This window comes from Mercurialis annua, linkage group LG6 (assembly GCF_937616625.2).
Source record: "Mercurialis annua linkage group LG6, ddMerAnnu1.2, whole genome shotgun sequence".
Lineage (NCBI taxonomy): Eukaryota > Viridiplantae > Streptophyta > Magnoliopsida > Malpighiales > Euphorbiaceae > Mercurialis > Mercurialis annua.
This window is the reverse complement of record NC_065575.1, coordinates 45,943,961-45,968,600: the sequence shown is the minus strand read 5'-3', so window position 1 is coordinate 45,968,600 and position 24,640 is coordinate 45,943,961. Positions and strand designations below refer to the sequence as shown.

Here is a 24,640-nt window from a genome sequence, read left to right as displayed (position 1 = left end):
TTAAAGCTTGTGTTGTAAAAAAAATCATTGTATTTTACATCGGAAATGATCAGACTCTACTGTTTTTATCTTAGCTTACTATTAATGTCTTTATTAAAATGCTTAATTGTTAAAAATCTACTTTTTCAATTTTTTTGTTTATGGTCCAAATTTTAAATTTCTTAATTTTAGCTCAGTTCTCAATTTTGAGTTTTAATTAAAGAGAAAAATTGCTTTTCTTTGACTTTCATTTTTATTGAATTATTCTCAATCAAAATGTACTTGTTAAAATTATATTTCAAGTGGTGAAATTAAAATATTTGGTAATAAATAAAAAATTTGAATAGTTTAAATAAATGTACTTTTAAATTGAATAATAAACTAAAAGTAAATATATTTATTAAAATTAATTTATAATTGACAAAATTAATAAATCCAACCATAAATGAAACAAAGTTTTTTTTTTGAGAATAAATGAAACAAAGTTAAAACTATTGAATACTGTTAATAGAAACAAGTTTTCCATTATTCAATTTTAATAATTTCAAATTTTGTTGAGCATTGATTTTTTAATTTTAATTTAACATTATTTTTCCAATACCTATTCTTTATAAAAAATCCTCTATTTTTATTCTCTTATTCTTTTTCTATTTACATCTCTTCTATTTAATTTTTATTCTCACTTTTTATTTCTATTTTTGATATTTTTATTATTTGTATACAATTTTGAGATAACTATAAAGTTATTTCAAAAAATCACTTAATTTTTAAAAATACGTACTAAATTAAAACAAATCCATTTTAATAAAAATAAAAAACTTTACACATTTTACGTATTATTTTAAACTATAAAAGATATGTTTTTGATTAATATTTGATACATTATCAATACATTTTTGATACACATAAAAAGTAAAAATTTATTATATATTTTTTAATTTTTGTTGAATATTAAATGTAGACTTTTTTTAAGGAAAAATATAAACTTTTTTAAAATTACGTATTTTTATAACTGCTTTCCGTTTTTTTTTGAATTTTCTGTAATTTTTCCTTAAAAACTTAGTCCAGCCCACTTTGGATACAGGATAAGGTTAGACCGAAGTGGGCTAGTGATGCAAATGAGCCTATTTAACCATTAGATAAGCCTGGCATACCAGCAAGCCCATTAATATTTGGATTGTAACAAAAATATGCAAAAAGTGGCATTATTTTTCAATAATTAAGAATAAAGATTAGCATTGTATTATCAAAAGTTTCGATTGTGATCCTTTCCAGACTCTATTTAAAAAAATTCTTTTTATTTTACGCAACTATTAGAAAAATATTAAAAAAAAACATTAATTACTATATTTTTTATTTTACTCTTATCATTTATAGTAATTTTTTCATATAATTTTTTCAAAATTATATTTAAAAGAAAACTAAAGAGTGAGTTCAGTGTAAGAATCTTCCGAAAAAATAGAATTTTTAAAATGAGACATTACAAATCAGAATATATGAGAATTTTAAAATGAGATGGATATTAAACTATATTGGTATGGTATGTTTTTTTCTAATTGAAAATGATTTAATGACAATTTAGTTGTATGGAATAATATCATTGTGACTGGGGGAAATGTTGACCAAATCGTCACTAAAACAAATTAAAGAAAGCTGCAAAAATGATGCAACCTTACACACAGAAAGCATAACTGTATAAAGCACATTGCATGACATTATATATAGCTAAACATAACGCATATATAGACCCTTTCTTACACGACACTTATTATATGTTCAACATGTTGTTTTATTTTACAGCTGCATATAAGAGTATGCAAAAATACGAGTCAAATCGACAAATTTGATTCAATTCAGTATGATCTTATAACAATAATACTTTTTATTTTGTTCGACTTTAGAGGTAAAATTTAATCCGACAATATTTGGTGCAAATCCTACCAGAAAAAATCTAATGGAACTCGTTAGTAGATGAAGGAGATGGGGAATTAATTTTTTAGATTTTATTGAAAAGAAAACATGAAATTCAACCAAATCGACTAATTCAATTCAATTTGAAAATTGTCTAAAAAGATAAAAAAAAATTGTTCAGTTTAGTTTGAAACGAATATACACTCCAACCAGCAATATATATAACAAATTTTACAAATGAATTTATAGTCTCTTGTGACAATTGAGGGGATATAATTGAAGTTAAAATTTTCATATTAAATTACAATGTCTCTATCACTAGTTTATGCATGTTGACAATTTATTTGATATTTTCTAGATCTAATTTAAATAATAAAACCTAAAATCTTAAAATCTAGAGTGAATATTGAATACCTTTTTTATTGTACTATATAAAATAAAATTTTATTTTTTATAATTATGAACAATTATAAAAATAATTTTAACAATCTGTATGCTTATAATATATGAAAAATATAATCAATAAAAATAAATTATAATTTTATATCTTATAATTTTTATGACAAATTAGTCCACATATGATTTTTTTTATTAATAATAGTTTCTAACAAAATACAAATTCTTATAAAGTAGATAGATGATTTCTTAATTTATTTTTATTTGATTATGAACTAATTTATCATAGAAATATTTACTACTAGAATATATTTATCAATCACAACCCATAAAAATAACGAATTCAATTGTTGAAATTATCTTTAAAATCTATATCTATATATATTTATATAATTGAGAGGACCAACGGAGCTCTCTCATTGATTCTCACCAAATAGAGCATTCTCATAGTTTCCACTTTTTTCAAAACACTTTTTTTAATTTTAATATTTTTAATGAATTTTTGATAAATTATTTCATTAATATTTATATTTCTAATTAAAATTTACATTTTATCCTCTCTTTTTTGAAGATTACTACGTTATGGTATTTACATTTATCCCAAACACCTACTCCTATTATAATACAAACTCTCTTTTGATTTCTATTTATGTAATTCTAATTCTTTTCAGTTTGATGATTATTATTTCATTTAAGCAAGTGAATGGCCGGGAATGTGGCTTATATACGTTATTGCCACTATCATGTATGAAGTCTATAATTCAATTTTAGTGCATGTTTTTATAGATTATATATATTGTATTATAGATTGATTAACATGTGAATTTGATAATTTATTTTGACAGCAAGGAGGGATAGTTTATTTTAAGAGTTCAATCTGCTATTATGAAGCAAGTAGATTATTTATTATGTATTTTATCAACAATGTATTGATATTTGTATGTATGTTATGTCCATTTTATTTTTCAAACCTATGGAGTTCATGGTGATATCGTCTTCTTTATTTTTACGCTTCAGCAGGTTGCAATATAAGAACAACGGAATCAACCAGCTTATGGTATTTATGTCTTTCTATAATCTTTTAATTAATTTTGTAAAGTTTAAGAATGTATATCATGATTTTATTTTATTTTATTTTTTTAATTGAAGAGGGGAGAGCATTTGTGGGAGAAATCGAACCCACAACCTAACAAATTGTCGTTTAATGTTTATACCATTTGAGTTATCATTTATTGGTATGTATACCATTATTTGTGTAATTAAAGGTAGGGGTGGGCAAAAAACCGGTCAAACCGATTAACCGAACCGAAACCGTAAAACCGAATCGGAAAATGTGGTTAACCGGTCCAAGAATTTAGGTTTAGGTTTTAATTTTGAATTTTTATGGTTAATGGTTTAGGTTTAGGTTTCGGAGTTTTAAAAACCGTGGTTAATCGGTTAACCGGTTTATAAATAATATATACTTTTATAATTATTTTTTATGTATATACATGCATACTTTTTAATGATTTAAATAAAATACATTTTATAATCTACATACAAAAAATTCTAAACACAAAAATATATTTACTAAATATTTTATGTTGCGATATATTTTTATTTTAAAAGAATATATATATATATATATATATTGAAAGAACTTCATCTTTCTTAATAAAATATTTACCTAAAATGAAGATTAGAGTTTAATTATTAGTTTATGTTTAAAATTTTATCTATAAATTAAATCTTTCATATCTAATTTGTCTAATGGTTTCATGGTTAAAAACCGCAAACCAAAAAAACAAACCGTTCTAAATGGTTAACCGATTTAATGGTTAACCGTCTAAAATTTTAGGTCTAGGTTTTTAATTTTCAAAACCGTACTACTATGTACCGGTTTATAAATTTCCTCCGTGGACCGGTTAACCGGTCCATGTCCACCCCTAATTAAAAGTAAGCTGCAAATTATAATAAAACTATGGAAAATTTGACCCTATAGTCAGAATAAATTTAGCAAATTAATTATAGTTAGAAAATGATCAAAAAAATTAACGTGTCATAATTCAAATTTTATATTACAATCAAAATTTAAAAGCCAATCTTTTATAATGAAAAAGAAATTTTGTTATCAATGGTAGAAAAGACAAACATATTTAAAATAGTAGCGAAAATATTATTTACATTTTCTTTAACATTGTCATTCGAATTGTATTTTACAATTCAAAATTCAAAAGTTTGCTTTTTACAATGAAAAAATCATTTTATTTTCAATTATAGAGAATATAATAGTATATGATCCACCCTTCATAACAACCAGATAAAAAAATACCGAGCGATACAAAAAGCTTTTTCAAAGAAATAAATCCAAACATCCAACAAATATATTTTTAGTAAAGTGAAAAGTAAAACAAAATGTATTATAGTTATATAATGTTTTTTTAAATCGATTATTAGAGTTAGTACAAGTCAGAATAAAATAAAGTACACAAAATTTAAGAGATTTAATAATATATTTCTATTAGTTTTATAAATTATATAACATTGTATTTTATTTTTGTATCAAATTTTATCTATATTTTTACTATATTTTATATTTTAACAAAATAGATATAACATAAATTTAAATTAATTATTAATATTATCCCGCGCAATTGCGCGGGTACTCGACTAGTTAATTTTATCATTCTGATCACAATTATAGATAGACAAGGCATTCTTTCCATTAAATTATGGCGAAGGAGTTATTTAAAATATACGATTTTCAGTTTCCTCAATATCTGATGGAATATTAATTACTTGTTGGGGTATTTTAAAAGTAAAAACAGTGACCCTTAATTGAAGCAGATCTTAGGGAGATAATAATTAATGAGAACAGTTGTAAAATAGGTGGATTGAAGAGGATAACATTCATCGATGACATCGTGCAAATTAAATTTCTTTCACGTTATGGATTTATATACTAAAGTCGCACATGTCAATAAAATTCTATAACCAAAAAGGATAATTGTATATTTAGTATTTGAATTTATTCAATAATAACAATTTGGTGTTTGAACAAATTTTGATGTCAATTTGATGTTTGAATCGGTTAAACTATTATATACTCCCTCCGTCCCACTTTAGAAGTCCCATTTGACTTTACACACAGATTAAGAAAACATTAATTATTTTTGTCTTTTCATGTTTTTTCATGTTTTGCCCCTATTAATGATAGTGAAATTTTCCATAGAACTCTTTTAAGATAACTAAAGTAAGGGTAAAATGGGGTATTCAATGGCAAAATATTCTAAAAATAGTAATGAGACTTTTTAAATGGGACATCCCAAAATAGAATATGAGACTTCTTAAACGGGACGGAGGGAGTAGTAATTATTACTCCCACATGTTCATAGTATTGTCGCTTTGGAAAAAAATCTTTTATACATAATATTATTTACGTTAGAACATTAAGAGAACATTGATTGCTATTGCCAAGTTTATCCCTTACAGATAAATACTAAGTGCGACTAAAAAAAACTAGTGAAACGTAAAACTATTAGTAATTAAGTGAATGATTTAGTAAAAATACATATAAATCAAGATATATCATTATCTTTTTAATTTATGTGAGATATTATAAAACGACTAATATTATGGACCGAAGGAAATATAGTTTCAAAATAATATAGATATTATTTATTACTATTAGTGTTATAATTAACTACTTTGTCAAATGCTTGATATTCTTAAATGACAATTTTTAGCCTTGTTGTTCTTAATAATGATTAAAATATTACTATCAATTAAAATATTATTGATTAAATTAAATAATCACGATGAACATTCATTGATAAATTAAAAAAATATCAGTATGAGGTACATCGTTCGTAATTCGCTATCAAAGAAATCCATTAAAATTTAATTGAATATGATTTTATGTTAAGTAATTAGAGACAGTTATTTTAAATTAATATTTCATTGTTGATATTTTTATTAAAATAATATAATAGTATACTTAATTAAGATATTACAATTGATTTTTATTGATTAAGATATTTTAAAAAATAAATTTATTTTAAAATAAATTATAATTAGATTTGGATTTGGATTAAAGATTATGTATACTTATTTTAAATTAATTAAATATAATTAAGTATTTATATCAAGAGACCCGTCTTCACATTCTCACTTATGATAAAAAAATATAGAGATAAATAATCCAATCGTATTAAATTTTAGATCTTTTATCAAGATATTGTAATTTTTTTTTTTGATATCTTATATAAAATTAAAGGATAAAATGACTCTTTAATGTAAGTCCATCAGTCTTATAACTGGCAATCTAAAGTTGACCTGATAATAATATTTGTATGTCATTTTTAGCTGGTTCATACACTAAATTGGTACAAATATTTATTCAAATACTGAATTGTTATTATCGAACAAATTCAAGCACCAAATTGAAATTAACCATAACCAAAACAATACTAACAGTTGGCTATCATTCTATGTATAAATGCTAGCTAGCTGGTGCATCTTGAGACATTTATTAAATGATCATAAATATAATTATCTTAGGAGCTATCTCATCTCTGTAGCAAGATCTACTGCAATGGAAGAAAAGAATGGCACAGTTTGTGTAACTGGCGGAACAGGTTATGTAGCATCATGGCTGATTATGAGGCTTCTTCAACGTGGTTACACTGTCAGAGCTACTGTTAGATCCAACCCAGGTCTGTTTTTCCTTCTCATCCTACAATTTTTTTTTTTTTAGATAATCGGAGAGAGAGGGAGTGCTCGTCTGTTTAACATTTATACTCTTTAAGCTATATAATTCAATTTAATTTCTTTACCTAAACACGTATTTTCACGTAAATTTATCTGAGTTTTATATTTTGGTTTTATTTTTATTTTTACAAGATTTAAAAATTATATATATGAACTATTTCTATCAAAAAAACATATGAGTTTTTTTTTTTTCATTTTGACATTTATTTTGAGGGAGATGCATCTCTCATATCCGGAGCGTTTCGAGGACCAAGATTCTTTAGAATTCATATTTGTTTCGTTAATAATAGATATTATATAGAAAATATAAAAAGTCATCCACTAATAAAAAATTTACTGACAATAAATTTATTATTTTTTGTTGTAACTTTGAAACTTTTAAATATTTTCGATTGTGGTTATTTATTTGTTATAAACTTAATTTTAGAGTATGTTTAAATAAATTATTTCATTGATTGTTATAAAATATATAGTAATTCATTTACATGAAATGTATATTTTATAAATAGAACTTACAAGTTGTAATATTTATATTATTTACATGTTTTTTCACGTTTCATATCTTTTCTTATTTTTTTTATTAAAAATAGATATTCTGTTTTATGTCGTTTCCGTATCCGAGCGGCAACTTCAATAAATTCAGAAAACTTATTTTCTTGTGAAATCTGCCATTGTAGAAAATAAAAGAGACCTTAGTTACATAACAAACCTACCGGGAGCTGCAGAAAGGCTAAAAATCTACAATGCAGAGTTAAACAAACCCGAGAGTTTCAAAGAGGCAATTGAAGGTTGCGTAGGTGTATTCCACGTGGCACATCCTATGAAAACTGAAGGAAAAGAAGCAGAAGAATTGGCGACAAAAACAGCGGTAGAAGGATTATTAGGCATTTTAAATGCATCTTTGAACTCAAAATCAGTGAAAAAAGTTGTTTATACTTCTACTTTAGCGACAATTATGTACAATGACAAGGGTTTAAGTGTAACAGATGAAAGTACGTGGAGTGATATTGATATTTGTAGAAGAAATACACAGTCGTCGTCTATAAGCTCGTCGTATTTGGTTTCGAAGACTGTAACGGAAAAGACAGCGCTAGATTTCGCAACAAAAAATGAATTGGATCTCGTCACGGTTGTTCTTCCTTTGGTTGTTGGACCTTTCATTTGTCCTTATATTCCTTCCTCTATTTCCTTCACTCTCGCTATTGTCTTTGGTATGTTTTTCCTCTCCTTTTACATTATTTAAGAAATGATTTTTTTTATCGGACAACTATTTTTAGCAACTATAATTATAATCTTATTTTTTTTTTAATTTTGATTCTTGTTAAATATATACATTAATTTAATTGCATTTGATTTTTCTAACGTGGCAACCAAAATTAAATGAACAAAGAGTCAACATGCCCTCTGAACTTGTGGCGCAAAGTCATTTAATCCTATTTTTTGAGCAATTAATCTTAAAACTCTTCATTTTTGAGTTAGATCCCTATAATTTATATTTTTATTGCAAAAAATAAGTTTAGAATAATTCTATCATAACAATTAGGAAACCAATTTCTAATTTCTTTTTTGCATCTCACCTCGATTTGTATTTCACGCGTTATAAAAATATAATTATGGGATAATTTTGCCTAAAAATAAAGAGTTTTTGGGTTAGTTGCTTAAAACAAATAAAAAATTGGATTAAAAAATTCAGTGTCACAAGTTCAAAGGGCAGGTTGATCCTTTCTTCAGTATCAAATGATTGTCACGTGAATAAAATCATATTTTTTTGGAATAGCAAAATCATATTTGTTTATTTAATTATGAAGAATTGGCAACAAATAAAGTAAAATTTAATATGTTTTTGGTGTAGGGAAGCAAGAGATGTATAAAAATGTGAATAACTTTTACATGGTACATATTGATGACGCGGTGGATGCACATATATTTCTCTTTGAAAATCCGAATGCAAAAGGGAGGTACATTTGTTCCTCAATTCAAATGACTACTTATGCAACGGTCCAATTTCTTTCGGCAAAATATCATGAATATCAAGCATCCACAATCAGGTGATCCTCTTTATTAAACTATTAGAAAACAACATTTTAGTAAATCAGTTTTCTGTCGCTAAAAGATTGAAATCTGCCGATAAATTAGAATTTTCCTTCGGTAATTTGACGTTTTCTAGTAGTGTTCAGTACATTTTGTGTTTTCACTCTAGTGAAAATTATCATTGTGTAAATTCGTTCGTCATATATTGAATATTCGGTTATAGTAAATTCAAAAGTTGCATTTTTAATAATATTATATTAATAAAAATATGGTTGGATCAACTCAAACAATTCGGAAAAATGAAAAATGACGAATTGGATTTACAGATTTCTTTGATTTTTGTACTTCTATGCAAATTATATCTTCAATTCGAACAATTTTCTTTTTTAATTATTTTTAAAAATATAATAATCGAAAAATTTATTGCTCATTTGTTAGCAGTGATGATTTTAAGGAGACTGAAGATTGCATGATATCGAAGCTCTCATCAATGAAACTTTTAGACTTGGGTTTCAAGTACAGATTTGGTATGGAAGAAATGTTTGATGGAGCTATTCAGTGTTGCAAAGATAGAGGCTTTCTACGTCACATTAATCATGTATCAAACAATACTAAAGAAGATAATATTGTATAATTATTTTTCAAAAAGTAAATTTGAAATAGACTTTGATTTGGTATAACTTGTTACATGGAATTGCAGAATCTAGCCAAAAATTGTGTTTATAATATATAGGGTTTGCCCACGAGCGATTTAACATTCGGCTCGATAAGAGTTAAATTCGTGTTCGTTTGTACTCTAAGCGAACCAAATTCGAACTGAATTTTATAATTGCTTATTAAGACAAGCTGAGTTCATATTTGTTTGTTTAAATACTAAAAGAGCATCGTTCGAGTTTGTTCAAGAGCTCGACTCGTTTGACAACTAAAACAAAGCTCATGAAACAAACATGAAAATTATAAATTTTAGATGGACCAAATGAAAACATCTCATTTGAAAATTGAATGAATATGAACCGAAGATGAATACCTCATTCATGCGATGAGCTGAACATGGACAACTCAAAATTTCAAAATTTTGTTCGGCTAGGTTTTATCTATCGCCTAAATGATATATTATAAATTACATTACATACATGGTTGAGCTGGAATATTTTACGACCTACATAAACTTTAATTGCAATTAATTTTTCATATGCATATATAATTAGATATAATTTAGATCTAAATCAAATTGATATAAAATTAAAGGAAAAATAATAAAAAGGCTTAAAACCGGTTAAAATTTCAAATTATATTATTTATAAATTTTTCATTTGTGTGTTTAATGTTTTTTATTTAACTTTGTACATTTGGTATCAAAAATAAATCATAAATGTATTTTTAAAGTATTTGATATGCATTCGAAATGTATCATTTTTAGAGTAATTTTTTATGAAGCTTTCCATATATGATATATGTTACAATTCACATTTTTATCGCTCCAGTTTGAAGATTAAATGATATGTTGTTTTACTTTTATTTATGTCAACGATTTAGTATTCTGTCCATTTTTAGTGTCAGTCAACTGATCAAGTCAAAGGATTTAACTAAACAAATTTAAATTTCAATCTCATCCTTAAACTTATTTCTAAACAAATATAAATAAAAATTATAAATTTTGCGAAATTAATTGGCTTCACAAAATTTAATAAACTTATATTTTTTCTCTTACTTTTTAATTTTTAATTTTCTACTAAACGATCCTAAATGGTAGATTTAAATCAAAAACGTCAAAAAAAGCATGCATACGACGCCGTTGAAAAGTAACGTGCTGGGCATCACTTGTCCGTTCAATAGAGCGAGGTACCCGCTACAATAATCATCTTCCCACACAAACGTATGTAACGGCTTTCTCTATCCGCTTCCTCAACAACAACACAGCACGATCCCCATTCCGTTTCTCTATACAGATTCCTCCTCATTTTTATTTTCTAATCTGATCTGATATAATTCCATTTTTTGATACTGAAAAACAATCATTAAAGAAGAAACCGCAAGCTTCATTATTCAAAATGTCATTATCTGATTCTGAATCGTCGTCTCACGGCGGAGCAGAGTATAAATTGTTCCGTCAAACCAGCCGCGATCGTAAGTTTTTACACGTTTTCCTTGTTTTTCCGTTAATTCGTGCTTTGTTTATTTTTTGGCGGGAAAATGTAATTTTCGGTCTGTAATGTGTTTTTTATGTGGTTTATATTCAGGTTTATTGCTTGAAATGCTTGGATCAACAAGAATAGGCGATTCAAAATCGACTTGGAAGGTATGTTGATTTGATCATATTGAATTTACAAATTACAATGATACTGGAATTTTGAATCAGTTAAAATTGTTTAATGATTACTGATATGAAGGAATTGTTTCAGATTAAAATTGTTTAATCACTGTTGAATTATTTTTTTATGTTTTATTTATTTAGGTACTTATTATGGATAAAGTTACAGTGAAAGTCATGTCACATTCTTGTAAAATGTCTGATATTACAGATCAAGGGATATCATGTAAGTATTGTTATTTCTCACTGTTTTCAATTATTCGATTTGATATGAATTAGCTGATGGTAGTTTTTAACTGAATCTGATGATAGATATTTGGTTTAATTTGTTGCAGTGGTTGAAGATCTTTTCAGGAGGAGGGAACCTATGCCCTCTATGGATGCCATTTATTTTATCCAGCCATCAAAAGAAAAGTAATTTTTTTGTTTAGTTCTACATTAGTAATTATTAAATTCGCTTATTATTTTTCGCAGTTTCTCGCATTTTTCTTGATTGCTTGTAGTCTCACTTTGACTCTCATATTCCTGTTAAATTTTCATCTTCTTTTAATGCTAGTATATATTTTAGTGCTGAGGAGATGTTAAATACTCTTTAACTCTATCTTTTACTAGCATGCAGTGTTGTCATGTTCCTATCTGATATGTCCGGAAGGGAGCCTTTATACAAGAAGTATGTCGAAGATCATAGCCTCTTTAAGTTTTTGTTATATTTACTTGAAATAATGTGTTAAATGCATTTCATTTTGATTATATCTTTTTTCCACCTCTGCCTTGTGTTCCAGAGCATTTGTTTTTTTCAGTACACCAGTTTCAAAAGAGTTGGTTAATCATATCAAGTGTGATACAAGTGTGTTACCTCGCATAGGTGCTTTAAGAGAGGTTAAGATTTTTAATATTTTTCACTCTTTTGACGCCGGAGACATGAGATTGGAGCGTGACTTTGTTTTGTTTGTATTTTGTCTTCTTTTCTTGATAATCCGCAGATGAATATGGAATTCTTTCCTATAGATAGTCAGGTATGTCCTTACAACTGACTTCTCATATTTGTTATTGCTACTTTGTTTGGTTTATTACTTGCAATTAGTTGGATCTATCTCTTTCTTTAATCCAAAGTTATTATTTTCTTTGAAAACCTGTTTATTGAGCAACATGTAGATGGAGCTTACTTTTGTCTTCTTTTATGAAGTTTTGTTTTACGACCTTTTCTTTAGCTAATTGATTTAATTACTTAGACAAACTGCTAAAGCATATCCAACTATAATGCTATCTTCTGATGCTCCGACTGTAAAAGAAGCAAGTTAAAATACTTATGTCTCTGAGACTGCTTTATTGCAGGCTTTTACCACTGACCATGATGGAGCATTAGGAGAACTTTATGGTGAAAATGCCGAGAACTCTCGCCAATTTGATGCTTGCTTGAATGTGATGGCAACTCGAATCTCAACAGTCTTTGCTTCATTGAAGGTAAAAATTTCAAATTGAGATAGGCAGTGTCGAGCATGCTGGACATAGTTGACTACTAGGACTAATGTATTCAATATCTTGGATAGTTTAGTTTCATTGATGAAAATAATGCTTATTTTCAGTAAGTTATGGGGGCGAATAACTCTGCACACTATGTTCGTTCATTAATTCTCAGATTTTTCTATCAGGATTTGACTGAATTAATGGATAGGCAACTTTAGTCCTTGCTCTCTGTCTAGGCTTGTATTCTATGCTGTAACATATTAACAATGTATTTACTATTCAATATTATAAAGGATTAAGCATATACGCTGCCTTCTTTCAGATGATATTAGCATCTCCTTTGTTGAATATTAGAACTACATTATCTCTTTTAATCAAAAACCAATAAATAATGAATGTTTTTTCATTAATTTTTCTTGCTTGTTTACTGGTTTATTGCAACTAATTGTTCGTTTATGTTTTCTTAGGAATTTCCTTATGTGCGGTATCGTGCTGCCAAGACAGATGCATCTGCAGCGACAACATTTCGAGACACAGTTCCTACAAAGCTTGCGACCGCTATATGGAACTGTATGTCAAAGTATAAATCCATTCCTAACTTTCCACAGAATCCAACGTGCGAGCTGCTTATACTGGACAGATCCATTGACCAGGTTATTTACGATTTTCCTGAGACAGCTTCTGCTTTCTGTAGTTTGTCAGTTTCCTCTAGAATAATAGTTGGATGGCATGAATTTCACTGGTTTAGATTGCTCCTGTCATCCATGAATGGACTTATGATGCCATGTGCCATGATTTACTAGACATCGATGGGAATAAATATGTGCTTGAGGTATGTTTTATTGCACGACATTCTTTCTAGGGGTTCTCAGATTCTTTCTTCATTTAAACCTTGTGTCTGGATGAAATATTGCATGTTAGGTACCAAGCAAAAAGGGCGGTGCACCTGAGAAAAAGGAGGTCCTTTTAGATGAAAACGATCCAGTATGGCTGGAGCTTCGCCATTCACATATAGCAGATGTATGTCATGCAGTTTTATGTTTTACCACATGTATGTACAATGCGAGTCTGAATGTTGTTTTCCATTAATTGGAATTATAGGCTAGTGAACGGTTGTACGAGAAGATGACCAACTTGAAAAAGAACAAAGCTGCACAAATGCAACAGAATGCAAGGTTAGACTGGCATCACATATAAAAGTTGTTTTCTATTTGACGCGGATGTTTGTAATTTTTGAAGGTTGTTTAGATATGTACCTTACTGTATGATCTGGATACTATTCTATTTCTAGTGTTTCGGCTTGAACTGAGCGCTTGATTTTCAGTTGCTAGCTTGATTTCACGGCCAAGAATATATCTGAAAGGAATGATTAGATACTGAATTAACAACTTTCGAGCTTTCCATTTCTAATGGTGCTGAAATATGCAGAGATGGTGCTGAAATATCCACCCGAGAATTGCAGAAAGTTGTTCAAGCTTTACCAAAATACAATGAACAAGTTGAGAAGCTCTCTCTTCATGTAGAGGTTAGTTTCCTAAATTTTATTTACTTTGTTTTATGAGAAAATTCTCAGGCTTTTGCCGTAAAAAATGCAAATGCGAAATGATGATTTGCATACTCAAGATCACCTGCAGTAATAGATCATAACAAAAAAAAAGAATGAATTAGGATGAGCACAGAAATATTTGATATTTCACCTCAAAGTAAGAAAGTTTGATCTGTCCCAGTCTGTTTGGCTAGAACTTGTATGCAGCACTTACATGCAGGTGCGTGATTCAGTTTGTTACTCCATAAGGGATGCCAATTATTACATGCACCGGAAAGCCTTCGATAGAGGCAGTTAGAGATACTTAACTTCGCATACGACTGTAGACTTGGTCCACTGGGAGGAACGTCCTGCATCTGAGAGCATTGTTCAACCAACCAACCATCAATGCCCTCGGATGCAGTTAGAGACACTTACATTGCCATAATGTAGAAGATGTACTTTTATATGATGCTTCCCATCTGACTTTTCTAATTGGTTATTCCAATGCAGATAGCCGGAAATATTAACACAATGATCACAGAAATGGGGCTTCGAGAACTTGGGCAACTAGAGCAGGATCTCGTTTTTGGAGATGCAGGAGGTGTAGAAGTCATCAACTTCCTAAGGACAAAGCAGGTAAAGAAATATCAACTCAGTTGATGGCTTGATGTGTTTAATGTTTCACAAATGGCAACTAGAATATCTTACAAAAGACGCTTTTATGTTCCGCAGGATGCACCTTCTGAAAACAAGCTACGTTTGTTGTTAATATATGCGTGTGTGTATCCTGAGAAGTTTGAGGGTGACAAAGCTTCAAAGTTAATGCAGGTAGCTACTAACGTCTCATCGATTGTGATTGATTGAAGTAATACAGAAGCATGATAATTGCATGTCAAAAAATTCCAGATTATGTTAGTTACTAGAGGATGACGAGGTGCAATCTAAAGTAAGGAAATGAAGTTATAAATAAAAAGAATGAAACTTGTTTGAAATGAATACTGCAGCAAGCCAGCATGGAGTTCAACATTTTTGCTCCTTGAAGGCTTGATGTATACTCTACTTACATGTTTGTTTTTATTTAATTCAGTTGGCTAAGTTGTCAGAAAAGGATATGAAGGCTGTGACTAATATGCGATTGCTTGTGGGATCATCTGTTACCAAGAAGACGACCGGCAGTTTTTCACTGAAGTTCACTAACCAGAAGGTATAGATCAGTGTAGGATGCCACACTATTGCAATGAAGCAATTGCAATAAGTTTTGATAGTCAATAGATGTTCCTTTTGATTTACAGACAAAGCAGGCAGCCAGAAAAGATCGAACTGGTGAGGAAGAAACATGGCAGCTATTTCGATTTTATCCTGTGTTAGAGGTAAGGACTCGAGTCATTAAAATATGCATGCATATTATATTTTACTCTAAAAAAATGGGATAATATGCATGAAGCATGTTAATGACGAACAGACGAAGTGAAGTATCATTTAGTATCCGAATGATTGAATGATTTAGTCAGGTGATTAAAAATTTCTATTCCAGGAACTTATTGAAAATCTTAACAAATGTGAATTGTCGAAGAATGAATATTCATGCATGAATGAACCGAATTCGACTATCCAGTCGGAGACAAAGAAAGGTTCAGCAAGGACGAGTAATGCTCCTGTTGCACCAATTGAAAGAAAAGCTCCAGCTCATTCAATGAGATCAAGACGAACTGCAACATGGGCACGGCCTCATCATTCTGATGACGGATATTCAAGGTAAGCTGGGTTCTTATTCATATCATTTATACGAGTTAAAAACTCGGAAGTCTTTCTACTATGCTCTTCTGCTCAGAATTCTTATAATACAGTATCTGACAGCTAATAAATAATGTATCATTTTTCTGCATTAGCGGGTATAGATGGTATCTTGAAACTGTGTCTTGTTTGAATGGTTGTTAATAGTATTCACGGCTTATGCAGTGATTCAGCCTTGAAGAATGCATCCATGGATTTGAAGAAAATGGGGCAGCGTATTTTCATATTTATCATTGGCGGTGCAACCCGATCTGAGGTGCACTTTACTTTTCTGTTTCAATTCCATTATATGAGGTCACATCACATGCCCTTTAATGTTGTGGATCTTTACTGAGTCTGTTTGGTGGTGGTGTTGTCAGCTACGAGTTTGCCACAAGCTTACAGCTAAACTCAGGAGGGAAGTTGTTTTAGGTTGCACTAGTTTAGACGATGCTCCACGATATATAACGGTATCATGTTCTTATAGTCATGTTCTCTGCAAAACTACTTTATTAGATGTGCTTATAAAAGTTTTTAATGTTGTGCTGCTTGTTGATTTTCTGCATATAAACAGAAACTGAAGATGCTGTCAGATGGCGAAGCCCCCACAACTAATGGCTCGAGGTTTTAAATATAGTTACATAGTAGGCGATACTCTTCTTACCATGTGCGTCGAGGCTATGGACAATACAGCTAGCATTTGGTTCTTACTACAGACGATACTTCTAAGCAAGGCCAGTATTGTTTCTCCAGAGCAAGTCAGTCAAACCCACTCTTAGTACAAACCTGTAACTATTGTAGTAGCTAGCAATATGGCCTTCTTTTTTCTTCTGTTTACGCCATGTATTAAAAAGATACGAGTGCTTTTGGGTTTTGGGTAATTGATGAGGCTTATACATTGAAGAACTTGCTAACGAATTATCAAAATTTTAAGGTATTTTACACTGTACATGAACTATGTTTTTCTTTCCAAACTGTCCATAAATTTTATGGTTATTTCTGCTCTGTTTCTGTCAATTTTAATGATGTGACGTGTCAACTAAGGTCTTTTATAAATGTCTAAAATTTATTTTTTATTATGCAACATCATGTGACAGTTTTAGGTGTTTATATAAGACTGTAATTGACACGTCACATCATTAAAATTAACAAAAAATATATGATAGGAACAATCAAATTATTAAAGAAAAATTAAGAAATAGTTGGAGTACAAATTACAGGTTAGAAACAATTTGAAGAGTGAAAAGATAATCCAAAAAAAATATTAGTGTAAATTAACCATAATTTTAAATCAGACTTTTATCTATACCATCCGCAAAACAATCAAAATTAATTATTAATTAGAGAAGCAAACTGAAAATTTCATTTCCTAAGTTTGATTTGCAACAGTACTACAAAAAAGATAAACTGGTTCTTACATTGTGTTGTCTCCTAAAGAAGAAAATAATTTTCATAATTGCATATTCTTCCGTTAATGCATTTCCCATGTTGTATTTACAAGAAAATTTATTTTTAAAATGACAAATTAACGGTCAAATTTCAATCGGCAACGCAATATACTTGTTTTCACTTTTCACTTTAACTATTCTAAAGCGGTAAATATTCAGCTAAAATAATAAGCTCCTTAATGGTGACACGTATACACAGCCCCCGCCATTTTCATTTCTCAAGTCTTCAACGACCGCACCAATCTCTTCCTTTCCCAGCCACGCTCATATACGGTTGTCTGCATAAATTAAAATCTTATAAACCCTAATTTAACTCTCGATTAAGCAGAAAATATGGATCCGGGTTTCCCGATTGCGATCATTTCGGTTCTTCTCGGAGCTCTGATTGCTACTCTCTTCTTCACAAGCTACTTCCTCAAAAGACAATCAGAAATTAAATCCATCGCCAAACCGGAGCTCCATTCCGATCCTAAGAAGCCCGCAAAACCCACTCACCAACTCAACAGAAAATCTCACAATAAACCTCACCCTCACGCATCCGATAAGGTAATATTTATTATTTATCACATTATATATTGCAACATTTTTAATTTTAATTTATCACATTTTATATTGCTCATCTTCAATGTGAATTTTGTTGTTTTAATTGTAGGATCAAATTAAGAAACATCATCCGTTGGATTTAAACACATTGAAAGGTCACGGAGATTCAGTTACTGGACTGAGTTTCTCTGATGATGGACGGAGTTTAGCAACAGGTATACTCCAATTAGGTCAAATTTGAGAGATTGTAGAAATTTTGTATTTTATTAAGAGGAGATGAGAAATTATTTTAATCAAGTTTTGCTTAATTTTAAAATGTCTCGTTATGCGAACAGCTTGTGCAGATGGAGTTGTCAGGATTTTTAAGGTGGATGATGCTTCAAGTAAAAGTTTCAAGTATGAATTATATTGTTTTAGTGTTTTTTAGTTTATGCACATTATTTGGTAATTGGTGCGTCTCGTGTATATTAGTTTTCTAGTTGTTAATCAAGTACTTTGATTTGTATTGCTGTAGATTTTTGAAGATCCAGTTACCTGCTGGAGGAGTTCCAGTGGCAGTCACATTTTGTGATGATGCTTCTTCAGTCGTGGTGGCTGCACAGATGCTGACTAGTGCATCTTTATATATGTATGCAGAAGAGAAGCCCCAAAAGAGTAATGATCCTAAGCAGCAACCCAAGCTTCCTCTTCCTGAAATCAAGTGGGAACATCGCAAAATTCATGACACTCGGGCTGTAATTTCCCTCGTTGGAACTGCTGCAACGTATGGAAGTGCTGATGGAAGTACGATTGTTGCCTCTTGTTCTGAGGGTGCGTCCTAATTATTTGTCCAGCACCCGATGTTATGTTCTTGTGTCTGATTGACTCCACAGAGCTGTGTGCATTTGTGTGTTTGTGGTGCTTACGAGAGTTCCTTCCAATTTACATAACTAAGGAACCAAATCATCATGGATTTTTTATTGCAATATAATTGCTTGACATCTCAAAGAGCCATGCTGAAGTTACTGTTTTAACTTGTCAAACTTGGATTATTTGTAGCAACATGCCTGAATGTATTTGGCCCTATCATTTTAATCATTGGTATGCATTGTCTATCTAACAGAAATTCTGATTTTTTTTCTGTAACTTGATGCGATTTTGCAGGTACTGATATAAAACTTTGGCATGGGAAGACTGGGAAGATTTTGGGAAATGTTGATTCTAATCAACTGAAGAACAACATGGCTGCTATTTCACCAAATGGACGCTTTATTGCTGCTGCAGCTTTTACTGCAGATGTGAAGGTGATCACTTCTGATGGTCTCATGTTATGAGTTTTGCTTAAACCCAATTGACCTGCGTGTAACTGCATAGGTTGTAAAAAATTAGGCATGGATCTATCCTCTTTGCCTCTCATATTAGCTTAGGCGATTTCTTTATTTATGGACATAAAATACTATAAATTGTTTTGCAAGGACAGTCATGATAGGGAAAATCATAGTTATTATTATTTTTAATGAAAATTGAAATTTGTTGGATGCTCATAAGGACCCCACTGCTCTTTCCCAGCTCTTTTTCCCCCCAAACCCGCTCCATGTTATTTAGTCTTTCGCAATGTTTCTTGTATTATGTTTTCATGGGCATGGTGGGCCAACACTATATCTGTCTTTAATAAGTTATAAACCATCATTGGCAACTGAATCATACAAAGACTCAATTGGCAACCTGGGAGATAATGTTAGCTGCTTAATCTTGTTACTTTTGTCTTTGAAATTTTCTTTGGCAGGTTTGGGAGATAGTATATTCAAAGGATGGTTCAGTGAAAGAGCTTCCAAAAGTTATGCAGCTTAAAGGACACAAGGTTAGTTTGATAAATTTCTAAAAGTGCATTTTATCAATCTGATAAATTCTCATTTTCAATTAATTTCAGTATTTAGTAATACTGTTTTCATGTTTCTTCAAACTTATATCTTTGTAATATGTTCATCTGCTAGCTAAATAGGCATAATCCTTCTCATTTTCAATTTTCTTTTATGTTCAGAGTGCAGTCACTTGGTTATCTTTTAGTCCGAACTCTGAGCAAATCATTACAGCCTCGAAAGATGGATCAATAAGAATCTGGAACATCAATGGTATGTTCATATAATAAGCTTTTGTATGTAGTTGTATGGAGACGTTCTCAAGTAGCAGAGCAGTAATAGACATCTATGATCTCACTCTTTCTCCTCCTCCTGCCTTCCCTATACCAATATTCCAAGTCAACATCTTCTTCACTGCCAGTGTAAAAAATCTGGGTTAGCGAGTAGGGTGATGATTGGTTGTCGGAGTTGTTTTGCATTAGTGCTTACGCTTTAAGAGAAGTTGACAAGTTATAGCATGTTCATGACTTCTCTTTTCATGCTATAGCTGTAATTGATGTCTTCTACAGGTTTGCAGCCAAATTACAATAGTTTTCTTAATAAAATGGCTTAATTTGAGAAAACATATTTCAAAAGAATTTTTTTAAGAAAAAGGAACGATATGGATTGGGCTTCTCTGTAACTTTTTCCTGCTCATTCCTCCACCACAAGCACAGGATTCCCTTTTTATCCATCCCCTTTCACTCTTTCAGTTTACATATTAGAGGAGGATGAGATTAATAAGAAGAAAAACTTCTATTGACAATGAACTATCCAATGAAACAGTCAGAAACTTAGACTGCTTGACTTAAACTTTTCCTTGCATACTATGAAATGTTTTCTTTTGTGTTCTAAGTATCATTATTCTAAGATCCGTTACTTTAATTCTTCAAGTGCGATACCATCTTGATGAGGACCCGAAGACTTTAAAGGTGTTTCCAATTCCACTTCATGATTCACATGGTTCCACTTTGCATTATGATCGACTCAGTTTATCCCCTGATGGGAAGATATTGGCAGCAACCAGTGGTACATTGTTGCAGTGGTTGTGCATAGAAACTGGGAAGGTTCTGGACGCAGCTGATAAAGCCCATGATGGTATGTTTCTGTACAGCTGGTTTTGTTGTTGCTAGTTTAGTATGCGGTAATGTGGCATTGACTTGATAATTTGTGTTAGTTGTAAAAAAGATAAATATGGCGTAGTTGTCATGGATAATATGAGCTTAGCTTCTCATCAGAAGATTACTGGTATTCGAGAACTGTCTAGAGTTGACTGTATAATTCAGATATGGGTCTATAGCATCTATTGTTTCCTATTAAGCACCGACACGGGTACGGGAACAGGTATGGACATGGCGAACGGCGTTTTTAAATTAACGAGACACTAACACGGTGGGAACATTGAAAAAGAAGTTTAATGCATTAAAAATAACTCCAATTATAAGTTCTAAACACTTAAACACTCCTGACGTCTCCCCTAGAGTGTCCCAGGCATGTTCAATTTTTCTACAGTAAAACTGTTGGGACACATATTCTGCCATGCCCTATATGTCCCCCCGGTCCCCGCGACCCCCCCCCCCCCGGCATATGGCACCTCCTAGAAGTGTCAGTGCTTCATAGATTGTTTCGGAAGCTACTATGCATGTTTACTTCGGACCAATCCATTTAATGCTGAAATTTGTATTAAATGGCTCACCCGACCCGGTGCACCAAGTGCACCTTTGGCTACTGTTGAAGTCTTCATAAGGTGTATGAAATATTTTCTTGTTAATGTGTGGATGGGAATTTTGCCTAGCATGAACTTGTATCATGTGAATTTACTATGTCTTTTACGTGTCTCCTCATTACTGATGCACATATTAATAGAATTGAACTTGGTATGCATCTGTCAAACGCTTGAAATCTCCTTTTACAAAACCTATATTAACTTGAACAAATAATGCAGGTGAAATCACATGGATTGCATGGGCGCCAAAGACGATCTCAACTGGTAATTCATTCTTGTATAGAGTATCAAGCACAATCATATATTCTATTCCTGTTTAGCATCGGTGCTCATTTTTGTGTGCAAATTTCGGATTCAAGAACACAGCATTTGTTTTCTTTCTAATGATTGGTGTGGAGTTTTGTTGTGTAACAGGTAATGGTCAAAATATGGTGTTGGCCACAGCCAGTGTCGACAAGAAAGTAAAATTGTGGGCAGCTCCATCACTGCATTCAACCTAATGTTAAACGCGACAAACCGACAAAGAGAGTTTTTTGATTTGCGATGTCGGTGGTCATAGCTCCATGAGTTTTTTGAAACTTAGAATCCTTGTTATATATTAACCACTGGAGAAAGCTAATTGTAGCACAAAGTTGGCTAAATGCGAATACAGGTTGAAATTGAGAAATTGTGTGGCTTGTTGTAATAGAACTTTTACGGAATTAGACGATGAGTTATTTTTCTAGTGGCAAAATTTTTGATGGGATAAAATTGGTGTTCAAATTCATGTCTGGTGAGGTTTTTGAATTTTCTTTTCCCACTGATTGTTTATTAATTTCTACTCCACAAAAGATGCAGTAAAATAAATATGTTAACCATAGCAAAAAAATTGAGGAAATTAGGCCCAGCACTGTAAAAGGCCAAAGTAATCTCAATGATACGGACCGGATAATTTGTTTGCCAAAATACATTATATTTTTTATTTTATTCCTCTTTACGATTCTGTTTTACATTATGTTTTTTCCTTTGAAATCTTCTAAATTCTCTCCCATCTTCCATTTATTCTCCAAAGTTGTCTTCTAGCTGTGCCGTCTCAAACACCGCTGCATAATAAGTACGGCAACCGGAGCTCAAATATAGAGAGCTCCCAACAACCACTTCAGGTGCAATCTAGAAAAGCATCTCTCAGCCCAATCATTGGTCCCTGGCTCAAGCAATCAGGTTTGGCTGTAAATTAAACTGTGCGGGTCGGAGCTCTTAGGTGGCCGGCCTATTCAATCTTTCTCCTCCTCAACGGGAGTTGAAAGAATGTTTGTGGCCGGGTACTTCATTTAATTTTTGTAAATTTTAATGGGTTGTGATTTGTTTTGATGTTGTGTTTTTAATTGAAGTCAATTGATCAGTTTATTGGGATTTTACTTTTTCAATCTTCAGTATATAATGCAAGTTCATGGCTAACGGATTTGTATTTTCATATACCTAAATTTATTCCTTTTTTCCATTTGTAATTCCTGTTTTTTTAGAACAAATATATATTGCTTGTTTGTGATTTGAAATTCAATAATCTGTTCAATCTTTCCCGGTTCAGTATAATGGTCTTAGAGACACTTGTTTTTTTCAGTAGGTTCAGTAGAAAATCAATTGTAACATTTACTAGTTGATAGTCTGTCAATTAATGGCAAGAGTTAGGGATATAATTGAAGATTTTAAAGATGAAGTTAGGCACACTACTATTTTATTGGGATACAATAAGGTAAACTTTTACTCATTTGACTTGATTTCAATTTGAAATATTTATCTCTCAAGTGTCTAAAATTTGTAAAACAGGTGAATGTATTAATATTACTCCGTATATGCTTCATTATATTTACAACATAAATGATAAATTAAAGTGTATTCAGATGGAAATAAAGTGCTTGTTTCTTAAACTACATTTTCATACTTAAATGCATATGTTTGACAGATACCAAAGAAGAGATGCATTTGAATTTAAAAGTACTTTAATGCAGGTGGTGTGATTTATGCATCAATTGACCAATTTATTTGGCATGTGATGTGATGTAATTTTATGGTGTTTGTCTTGTATAATGAAGAATTAGTAAAGCAATTTATAGAAATTATTGATTATTTGGCCTTATTTTGAAATGTCAAAATGCTATATGTTTTTATAGCTCTTCCAGCAGTGTTCTATTATATATATGAGTTGGAGATGTCAATGGGACAGTATTGCAATTTGATTAGTGTGGTTTTTTTTTTTTATGCTGGACCTTATTTGTTTTCTTATTTTTAATTCTGATTATATTTTCTTCAGCTGAATGATAGAAATGCCATGTACCGAGACCAACCGACGACATCTTAGCTCCGGTCTTCAATTCGAAGAAAATTTGGGCGTGTGCTTCTCGTTGACGAGGAGGAGACGTAGGCCGCGAATGAGCCATTGATTTTTCTAGTGTTATTTTCTTTTCTTGTTTTCTTTGCTTGAGATGAGAAGCATGACAAACAACTCATTCTTCAACTATTGCATTGTATTTTATTCTTTACAAGTAATTTCTTGATTCCACCGATTCAATTCTTTTGTTATTGGTATTGGTGATTTGTTCGGTGGCTTTAGGGTGGTGATTTTATCAATATGATTAATGATTTCGCTATGTTTTGTGATTTTATTTTGTGGTTTTATTTTGTGATTTATGGTTGTAATGATTTTGTTGTTGGTTTTCCAATGGTTTACTAATAATATACCAATAAATTTATATTTAGTAATAGTGTTAGTAAATCTTGAGTTAACCGTTGGTAAATTTATAATTATTTTTTTATGATGCTCTTAACTTTTTATGTACATTTTTCTTCCACTAGTGTATTTATAATGGTTTTGTTGTTGGGTATCCAATTGTTTACTAACGTAACACCAATAATTTTAGTAAA

The 24,640-nt window shown here is 30.7% G+C and overlaps 3 protein-coding genes and 1 long non-coding RNA gene across 6 annotated transcripts; all 4 read left to right on the top strand.

Annotated features, from left to right (window-relative positions):
- Positions 1–6,789: 6,789 nt before the first annotated feature.
- LOC126687039 (vestitone reductase) lies at positions 6,790–9,760 on the top strand. Of its 2 annotated transcripts, none has more exons than XM_050381390.1 (4): positions 6,790–6,980; positions 7,713–8,246; positions 8,888–9,083; positions 9,508–9,760. In XM_050381390.1, exons 1-4 carry the CDS (start codon positions 6,860–6,862, stop codon positions 9,698–9,700), a joined length of 1,044 nt encoding a protein of 347 aa, XP_050237347.1. In that variant the 5' UTR covers positions 6,790–6,859; the 3' UTR covers positions 9,701–9,760. The 2 variants fall into 2 exon arrangements, with proteins under 2 accessions (XP_050237347.1, XP_050237346.1); XM_050381389.1 differs by having other exon boundaries at positions 9,505–9,760.
- A 1,137-nt stretch (positions 9,761–10,897) lies between these two features.
- LOC126687035 (protein transport Sec1a-like) lies at positions 10,898–17,094 on the top strand. Of its 2 annotated transcripts, XM_050381381.2 has the most exons (21): positions 10,898–11,193; positions 11,307–11,365; positions 11,522–11,603; positions 11,713–11,791; positions 11,997–12,047; positions 12,160–12,256; positions 12,361–12,393; positions 12,713–12,841; positions 13,312–13,497; positions 13,593–13,676; positions 13,766–13,864; positions 13,946–14,019; positions 14,273–14,369; positions 14,883–15,008; positions 15,105–15,200; positions 15,460–15,576; positions 15,665–15,742; positions 15,907–16,127; positions 16,332–16,422; positions 16,526–16,615; positions 16,720–17,094. In XM_050381381.2, the coding sequence occupies exons 1-21, from the start codon at positions 11,118–11,120 to the stop codon at positions 16,774–16,776; spliced, it is 2,022 nt and encodes a 673-aa protein (XP_050237338.1). In that variant the 5' UTR covers positions 10,898–11,117; the 3' UTR covers positions 16,777–17,094. The 2 variants fall into 2 exon arrangements, with proteins under 2 accessions (XP_050237338.1, XP_050237339.1); XM_050381382.1 differs by lacking the exons at positions 10,898–11,193; positions 11,307–11,365 and having other exon boundaries at positions 11,990–12,047.
- A 683-nt stretch (positions 17,095–17,777) lies between these two features.
- On the top strand, positions 17,778–22,525 carry LOC126687037 (uncharacterized). The gene is made up of 10 exons (XM_050381386.2): positions 17,778–18,139; positions 18,246–18,351; positions 18,472–18,532; positions 18,651–18,946; positions 19,280–19,419; positions 19,902–19,976; positions 20,157–20,247; positions 20,908–21,111; positions 21,959–22,003; positions 22,154–22,525. The coding sequence occupies exons 1-10, from the start codon at positions 17,927–17,929 to the stop codon at positions 22,237–22,239; spliced, it is 1,317 nt and encodes a 438-aa protein (XP_050237343.1). The 5' UTR covers positions 17,778–17,926; the 3' UTR covers positions 22,240–22,525.
- Positions 22,526–22,724: 199 nt separating this feature from the next.
- LOC126687049 (uncharacterized) lies at positions 22,725–24,366 on the top strand. Its single transcript, XR_007644029.2, has 2 exons — positions 22,725–22,939; positions 24,030–24,366. It is a non-coding gene; the product is annotated as an uncharacterized LOC126687049 (long non-coding RNA).
- Positions 24,367–24,640: the final 274 nt, after the last annotated feature.

Excerpts from the sequence above, each read along its gene's own strand:
- LOC126687039 (XM_050381389.1), top strand. The coding sequence starts at position 6,860 with ATGGAAGAAAAGAATGGCACAGTTTGTGTAACTGGCGGAACAGGTTAT. Across the intron at positions 8,247-8,887 it reads CACTCTCGCTATTGTCTTTG|GGAAGCAAGAGATGTATAAA; the intron begins GTATGTTTTTCC and ends TTTTTGGTGTAG. Across the intron at positions 9,084-9,504 it reads TATCAAGCATCCACAATCAG|CAGTGATGATTTTAAGGAGA; the intron begins GTGATCCTCTTT and ends CTCATTTGTTAG.
- LOC126687035 (XM_050381381.2), top strand. The coding sequence starts at position 11,118 with ATGTCATTATCTGATTCTGAATCGTCGTCTCACGGCGGAGCAGAGTAT. Across the intron at positions 12,048-12,159 it reads AGGGAGCCTTTATACAAGAA|AGCATTTGTTTTTTTCAGTA; the intron begins GTATGTCGAAGA and ends CTTGTGTTCCAG. Across the intron at positions 12,842-13,311 it reads CAGTCTTTGCTTCATTGAAG|GAATTTCCTTATGTGCGGTA; the intron begins GTAAAAATTTCA and ends ATGTTTTCTTAG.
- LOC126687037 (XM_050381386.2), top strand. The coding sequence starts at position 17,927 with ATGGATCCGGGTTTCCCGATTGCGATCATTTCGGTTCTTCTCGGAGCT. Across the intron at positions 18,947-19,279 it reads TGTTGCCTCTTGTTCTGAGG|GTACTGATATAAAACTTTGG; the intron begins GTGCGTCCTAAT and ends GCGATTTTGCAG. Across the intron at positions 21,112-21,958 it reads AGCTGATAAAGCCCATGATG|GTGAAATCACATGGATTGCA; the intron begins GTATGTTTCTGT and ends CAAATAATGCAG.